Source organism: Atta colombica, unplaced genomic scaffold (genome assembly GCF_001594045.1).
Source record: "Atta colombica isolate Treedump-2 unplaced genomic scaffold, Acol1.0 scaffold224, whole genome shotgun sequence".
Classification (NCBI taxonomy): Eukaryota; Metazoa; Arthropoda; class Insecta; order Hymenoptera; family Formicidae; genus Atta; species Atta colombica.
In genome coordinates this window covers 409,189-417,917 of record NW_017259321.1, presented here as the reverse complement: position 1 = coordinate 417,917, position 8,729 = coordinate 409,189, and the positions used below count along the sequence as shown (strand labels likewise).

At 39.1% G+C, this 8,729-nt stretch overlaps 1 protein-coding gene across 1 annotated transcript in view; it reads right to left on the bottom strand.

Annotated features, from left to right (window-relative positions):
* Nucleotides 1–8,729, bottom strand: part of LOC108688008 (SET and MYND domain-containing protein 4) — a 42,340-nt gene that overhangs the window by 18,942 nt on the left and 14,669 nt on the right. Inside the window, exon 3 of the mRNA XM_018194069.1 lies at nucleotides 5,569–5,690. Coding sequence (XP_018049558.1) covers nucleotides 5,569–5,690 — 122 coding nt within the window. The remainder of the gene's footprint in view (nucleotides 1–5,568; nucleotides 5,691–8,729) is intronic.

Here is an 8,729-nt window from a genome sequence, read left to right as displayed (position 1 = left end):
TTTCAGAGTAAAGACAAACAAGGAGGGCGTCCAGACTGACCGATCGGCGATCTCTGATATGTTAAAAAACATGTTACCGCATAATACGTTAAACAACATATGGAAAGGTCGAGGCTCTTCTTTTGTCAAGAGATGCAGATTTGCAGAGGACGTGATCCGAATCATCGTTCATCGTCTACGTTGAGTGGTGCCCATTATATGTTTGCATATATGTATATATATATATACATATATATATATATATATATTTGTGTGTGTGTGTGTGTGTGTGTGTGTGTGTACATATATGTGTGTATGTGGCGGCCTGTCTTCCAAAGGAATATTGAATTAAGCATTTCCCGGGAAAATCGACTGTGTGGGTTACCATGGAAACCATAGCCGGCCCCGTGTTTCGCTTCTCAACCCAGCGCGGCGCGCGGCCGCATTCTCGCACGGATTCGACGTCGCTCGGATCGGAACCAGATCGCCGCACGGTTCGACCGACGTTTCATCAAACATTCCAGTATACGGGTTCGCGGATTTTTTGGACCGATGATCACGCGCTGTGCTTTGCCTCGCGACCATCATGAAATTCGAATCGAATCTAGTCTGTAAGCCCAAAAAAGCCGATCTGGCTTCCCATCGCGGAGAACAACATTTATGATTTATTATCGTAATTATCCTATTTTACGAAATCTTGGAAAAATGATAATAAAGGATCGAAAATATTTTGGATATTTTATCGCAAATTTTACCCCTGTCATTCTTCTCGTTCCACACGCGCGAAAGTTTTTTTTTCCGACACGCCTAATGCTCGTCGGACGTTAATATCTCGGCAACAAGAGATCGATAGTCGGCAGAGTGACTTGCTAGATTAAGCTCGTTACTCGGTATCGCGAATTATATTCTTGTTGAGCGCTTGCGAACTATCAAGGATCAATACCGCCCGCGCGCATAGTTCAATCCTAATGCAACTTGCCAGAAGTTTCCGGGAGAATCAAACATAAAGCCTGTACACTGATACCACGGAAAGAGAAACAGAAGGAGGAGAGGAAGAGAGAGAGAGAGAGAGGGGGGGGGGGAGCGGGCGCACAGCGTTAATCCGACCATAGAAACTCGAATCCGCCACTCGATATGGAATAAAGCGCGCGCTTTTGTCTCCCGTTTCTCGGCATCATTCGTATAAACGTCGCGCCGTTTTGAGACTCGACATCAACAATCGGTTACCCTTCTACCGTCTGTCATCCGGATGAGTGGTTGGATATTCGACTGTCAAACTGAGTTACCGAACTGCAACTTGACAGTTTTTTAATCAGGGGGCGGGACATGGGAGGCGGGCGAAGAAAAAAAATCCGCAGAGAATTGTAATTTTTCATCGATCTTTACGCTCAACTTAGTGTTGAGTTCTCATTGTCTTTCGAATAGAAAAAAAGATTAGTCTTAAATCGACAATAATATATTTTAAAATATGTAACAAAAATATTGTAATTTTGCTTCAAAGATTTTAGACTTGATCTGATTGATAAATTTGTATTAATGCAAGATTTTTAGTCTTGAATTGAGTACAAAGTAATACTTGCATCAAATTTAATCCAATCAAAACTAAAATCTTTGAAGCAAAATTACGATATTTTTGCTTATAGACATAGATACTTATAGTCGATTTAAAAATAGTTTTTTTCTGTACAAAATATTTAACACCTAGAAGCTTATGTAAAAGATATCTTTCCGATAGCTTCGATATACAGATGTTGAAAAGTCAATGCTACTAATTAAAACATTTTTGCTATTTATCAATAGTAATTGTTTAGATGTCTTACACATTTACAGTTACTAAATTTTTTCGTAATCTGAAAGATATAAATAATTTTTTAAATGATTAAATCTGTAGTTGTCGTTTTTATCGGCGTCGCCAAAATCTCTCTTTATAACCAAAATACCTCGAAAATACCCAAAAGTCTGATGCGCTTCATTTTTCGCACCTTTATGATATTGAGTTCCCAGATATGGTACGATCATGGATCAGACCATCAGACTGTCGTAGTGGTCGGGAAAGCCCACTGGATTCACTTCCGCCGATCGTCCCTCGCTCACCGGAAACCGGAAAGCCGCGAGAGGAAGAAGTTTCTCATTCCAGGGGCAAGGGTAGGTTTACTGAGCTCGCAAGTATCCGTGCTCGACAGACCCGAGAGAGACACAGAAGGAGAGAGTGAGGAAGGGAGGGAGGCGATCGAGGGAGAGTCGATTTTCACGGAATTCACAGAGAGCGATCACAAGTCCGGGCACGCGTGGATTCGCGCGATGCGGCGCATTGCCAATAAAGTTTCGTGGGTTAACGCGGCGCAGGTACGCTCGATCTACTAAGGCCGATAACTCGATTTCCCATCGATCTCACGAAGAGAGAGAGAGAGAGAGGGGGGGGGGGGAAGTAGAGAGGAGAGTATGAAGAGAGACACGGTGTCGTTTTCCGCAGAAGGAGTCCCGAGTTCGTTGGAACACACTACCACGGGATTCAATTTGCCATTCTCCCTTGGATCCAACCACGTTCTCTCGGCACACCTCCTCCTTTCCGCCGATGACGCGGCTTCTTTGGAACGATGTGAATGCGGTTACATGCATCGGTTAGAAGCGCTCACGGGCATGAGCCGATAAATAGCGTGGCGGCGTTATCGAGGAACAGACCTGCCGTGCTACAAAACGGAGCTAACCGAGTTCGTCCTGTTCGGAGTTCCCGGCGAATAGAATTACGAGTTGCGCGATCCGCCTGCACGACGTTTGCAAGCGACGCGAAAATATCGAGAGAGCTGTCGGAACGCGAGCTTTCCGCTTAAACGGATCGCGGAAACGAGTCGCTCGAATAAAACGACGAGTCGCGTTCGATCATCCGAAGAAGACATTCGAACAAATGTTTGTGTATAATAATTTTTTAAGCTATTTTTGATATTTTTGATATTCTTTCTTTAAATTTTTTTTTCTCTTTCTTCTCGATCGCATTGCTTATCTTCCAGGGACGAGTGTTCCATATTTGCAATGTTTACTTTAAAATTAATAATTTTTAAATTAATAATCCTAAATCATTAACCTTTTTGAAGTCTGTGTATATTATAATATTGATGTGTATACATCAAAGTTGAAGACTTATCCATTAAAAATTATTTAATTCTATCAACATTATCTACGTCAGATGTACATAATAATATTGGAAAAATAATCAAAATTTCGGTAAAAATTAATTGTTTAGTATGAATCACTTATTAAAGTGGTTAAATTAAATTAATTAAATTAAAAAAAAATTGTTTAACATAGTTCCAATAAAATCAAGTCTGAAAGGGTTTTAAGAACTAGAGTTAATTAGCTGCTGTCAGAAACAAAATGTACCTACAGACAGCATTACCTCCCTAACTGGCAAAAGGATAACAGCTATTTCTGATAAATCATCGCAATCTCCGCAACCGTACTTCCAAGATGAATGAATGTTTGCAAAGAACAAAGAACGTGACGTTGTTCTCGCCTGGGTTCTTAGAGACGTTCTTAGATATAGGTTCGATCGCGTTTGTAACACGTAGGAAGGTTGGTGGTGCAGCGTCGTTAAGTCCATCCAGAGAATGGCAAGCCGCAACGGATGGTGAGAATGCAAGTTTACGCGACACCACGGGGTTCCAGCGCGGGGATCTTAAGCCGGGCTTCACGAATCACATATTTTGCGGGGCGACGATGGCGGGGTGGCAACGGTTGGCTTTTGTGCAAGACAGAATCGCGCTTGCCGCCGCCGTCGTCGTCACCACCAACCACCGCCATCGCTGCCGGTGAATAGGATTTTCGTCGACAATACCGCGACGACTACGAGACGGGGCGAAACTCGATATCGCTTGCGAAGTCACCGCAGAATTTCCGCGAAGAATATGTGGTAGTTGGTTCGTTCTCGCTCGTTCTCTCACTCTCCTCCTATCTTTTTCCATCTCGCAAGCACGTATGTTTATGACGCGCGAATTGAACGCGAGGTAAAGCATGTGATAGTCTACATTACGTGCGCAGGTGTCTTCCACGAATGCGTGTAATTATCCGGGATGAAAGACGGCTTAAGGAGATTTTCTCGTTTAATGAAATATAAGACAAGTCTATAATACATATATGATACAAAAGTTGGTTACATCACTATCTAAAAGAAATTTCACTGATTTTTATCATGCCGTTGTGAAGATTTAATTCTAAATGTATGGAATTTTATATTCCAAGATATGCAAAATTTTATCCCGTAGTATATTTTTTTCTTAATTTGTAACATTAATATTTCTGAAATTTCTCTTTTATATGCAAACGTCTCATTCAAAAATATAAATTCCTCTCAAATTGTATGAATGTTGAATTTAAACAGAACTTTATCAGAATAAACTTAAATGTATATTTTATAATTATAATTATTAATGACATTAACGAATTATTGATAATGTTTTTATATTACTATTTTAACCATTTTACATAATTTAAAAAAATTTAAGTTATTGCCTAGGAAGCACGAGAACCTCCTTAATGCGGAATATCCGATTTGCGCTGTGTACTTCGTTGCTTCATATTTCTCTCTTTCATACACACTTGTATACACGTTCTTGTTGACGTTCTTTCCGAACGATTTATTTCATCGACATATTAACTACTCTGTTTCTAAGGCTCAAGTTTTTATAAACGAAACCGCTTCAGATGTGCGTAACGTATATACTGTGTACGACTAAGTTAATACTGTAATTCTTATTACTGTAATTCTTATTATACAAGAGATGTATCCATTGGCGCGGTCCTTATTCCACTTGGCGAACTCGAAAATGACGTATCCGGAAACTGTCTCTAGCGCAGTTCTAAGGCAGTCAATAGACACAAGACAATAGGAATGGCGCATAATCCAGGAATGGCTTCTGCATTTTGACGCCGGATACACGTAGGAGGAAGACGACATCGCGCGAGACATTATTACGCCCGCCTTTATTGCGAATCTCCCCTTTCCCCTCTCTTAACCCTTTCTCGCTCTCTCCGTCTGTCTTACTCTCTTTCCCTTGCATGCGCGCGTCCCGGTAACGATATTGACGCCAATCTTGCCTCGCTAACCTCCTTGTTATCCCCGCAGATTACACTTTAGAACCGCCTCCGTGATAACATTACGCGCCCGCGTATCACACTATACTCGCCAAGTGCGATGCACAATTCTCCGAGTTGCCAATAATGCGTCAGCATACGGTGTCCGTAATATCTTATCGTTCGCGAATCAGTAGTTTATTGCTAAGTTAGAACAAATCGTATTCTACGATCTCGATATTCTGAAAATCCGGATTTCTAATTTCATTTCATGTTGATCACAACACATTTATACGCTTTACATGAGTTTTCTCATGTTTGTACAACTGATTTATATTGAATCTCTGATTTCATCAATTTTTAATCTCAGTTCAACCCCTTCATCTTTTTCTTAAAACTAGAAGAAGATAAAGAGTTACTTGAATCGAGATTAAAATTAAATTATAATAGAATGAACATGAATCGAGTTTCTCGTATCGAGTTTAATGAAAAAGATTGGCAAACGCCAAGAGCGGTACGTACTTTTCTCCTTGTCTGAAATCAATTGAGCCATCTTGTTGATGCGGGAGTCGAAGGGCACCAGAGAGTTCTCGTTGTCTTTTAAACAATGCTCGCACTGCTCGTTCTTTCGCTGAAGTTCTTGCCTGTAATAACAATTAAAAAAAAATATATATATATATATATATATATATATAATAAATGAAATGCGGAGATCTCTCTCCACAAGCAGTCATTTCACTGGAGCACGTATCTCTATCTCTCCCGTTGTTTTATTTCAACGTCGCTCGTTAACCGGGCTTAAGCGAGCACCCCGCTCGACTCTATTGTAATTAGCGAAACATTTGCAAGTCATTTACAATGGAATGGTGGGAAGGCGCGTGAAAGCGTTATGAATATTCCACGTATGTGCCGGTCACGCGTCGCGGGTAGTGCGATATGTACTTCCGGAATAAACACTCGTAGGAGTCGACGAGAGCTTCAAATTACTATCTTCTCAAGTTTCACGAAGTAGACGCAAATACTACGAAGTTTCGCGGGAGACTGTCAGATATACTACTTCAGTATATACGCATGCACATTCGGTGTACCAGCGGTAACCTATAGGATAGAATGTTTGACGTGACGTATCACTATTGATACAAAGATCGTGCATATGTACGCGTATATGTATATGCAAAGATCGATACAGAGAGAGAGAGAGAGAGAGAGAGAGTTTTTTAGAGAGAGAGAGAGAGAGAGAGAGAGAGAGAGAGAGAGAGAGAGAGAGAGAGGAGGGGGGGGCGGGAAGAGGGGAAGGAGAAACGAGAGACAGAAACTTGAGAGGTATGTATGTACGTAGTAGTATTCATAATTGAAAAGCTTCGCGGAGAAATGTTACGAATTTATCGGGATGTTTTCATCAGAAAAACGCTGCTACATAGCTAAAAACGTAATATTAGAATACATTCGACTAACGACGGAATCTAAATGAGACGTGACAGCAATATTAAAAATGTGCATTATCGTAAAAATATATATACGGGATAGCAAATTTTATTTTTAATTTTTAAGCGACTTGCTAAACACTGAATTTTTGACGAAAATTGAGAAAAAGCGATTGTATCAAGCGCGAGGAATTATTTTGTTGGATATTAAGTATGAGTTTTGACGGATGAAAATTATTGTTAGGAGGAAAACCATATGCATTCTCTTGTCCCTACGGTCCGCGAAACTGCAACTTCTCTGCTACATGTACGTAAATTTCTCGCCGAAGGAAGCAACGACATAAATCATGGCGCAAGTGGTTTTGCAACAGAAACAAAAGGAGAAAAAAAGGAGGAATCGACATGGTAGAGAAAGTCGGTTGGAAATTACAATATTCATTTCGATAAAAGGGAACGGTATACGATCATACGCTACTCTCAGTGTCCGAGGGTAATTTATTATCTCGATGCCCGGAGAATTATCCCGCTTTTGCACCGCAGACTCTTTCACTGCGGACAGCACGTCCGGTTGCAATAAATACTTCTATCATAATAGGCAGTACAAAATACGCCAGTGATGATCGCCCAATTAAGACCTGATATTACTGATAATTAGTAAAATTGTTATTTCGCGATAATTTGATTTAGGAAATTCACGAAAATATCAGAGAGAAATGCTGACAATAATAAAGTCGAGTATGGAGTAATCAAAGTGCTGTTACGTAAATCAGACAACGTAATTCTCAATAAAATTTATTATAATATCATTAAAGAGTAAATATTCGCATAACATTCGCTCATTATATGCAAAATTTAAAACCAGTAAATGTCAATTTTACCATTGAAAATCCATTATACTGCTCTACTTCTTGTCTCCATTAAAAGATATCTCTTTCTTTTTTCTCTGTTCTAAATCTATCCCTCATTCATACAAAAAGGTTTTCTTTTACAAGATTTACATTTTATACATACATTAATTTTTAACTCTTTACGCATACATTAACTTCAACCCTTTGTGGACCGGTGACCCCGTTTGGGATTACCTCCTTTCATTTTATGAACTGTTCGTTCAATTTTTATGAAACTTCGCCTATGGGGTAATTTGATAATGCTCTATTCGAATCTGAGATCAAAAATAAAAAATTCAAAGTGATAAATAAAATATAGCGAATAGAATTTTAAAAAATAATTGATCAAATAATTGATCAATAATTGATCAAACTCGATTTTAGAGAGTTTTTTTAATTACGAAGTAATTAAACATCAAATATGCAGTTTCGTTTTATTTGAAGCTCATCGATAATACGTAAACAATTAGTATTATGATTTCTAAACTGATTTTCAAACTCTGATTAATAATTGTAATCAGTGATTATAAACCTTGTGAGGTAATCAAACTAGATTCTCCTTTATAGAAGTTACTATCCTTTTGAAATTCGATATTTTATATATTCGAAAGCTACATTTTAACTCAGACTAAGAATCTTCTAAAATCAAGTCTCATGGTAATCAGATTATTTTTTTAATTTGAATTTTAAAATTCTGAGACCAGAATTGAATTAAGTAAAACTCTGAAAACTTATAGAAAGCAAAATCTTCCATAAGTTACTTTATTTTAAAGCTCCAGTCTTTAAAATATTAAATAAGAAATGCGAATATACAATAGTAAGACGAGATGATACATGTGTGATAAACATGCATGCAAGTGAAAACATATCGATGGGCAAAGTTTAGTAAGAGAGACGATTTAACCGATCCTAAAAGGGTTATTTTATTAATTTGAATTTTTGTTGTAAAACTGTTTTGTGGAACGAGTTGATATCGGATCGCACTGACGAATGGGCACGGAGGGGGAGTGCCTGCCCTCGGGCGGATCTGGTATCAAATATTATCCATTATTAAACACTACAGAGCTCGCGCGCGTGTAGCAGCGTGCGCCCGTCAATTTTTCAATATTTTTCTGGCTTCGAGCGCTTCGAACGGGCGTCACTCACCCCTGTACTGCATCAGTGTATCGGTATAAATTCGCACGTTACCTTTGATGCACAATGCAACGTGATATCATTTATCCACCCGTGCGGATTTCTCATTGTTATGATGTGTGGAATTCTAAGGCTATCATTTTTAGGTAATAATTATGAACAGAACGTTGTACACCTAGGATATCATTTCAACATTATCATGTCTCTCTCTCTCTCTCTCTCTCTCTCTCTCTCTCTC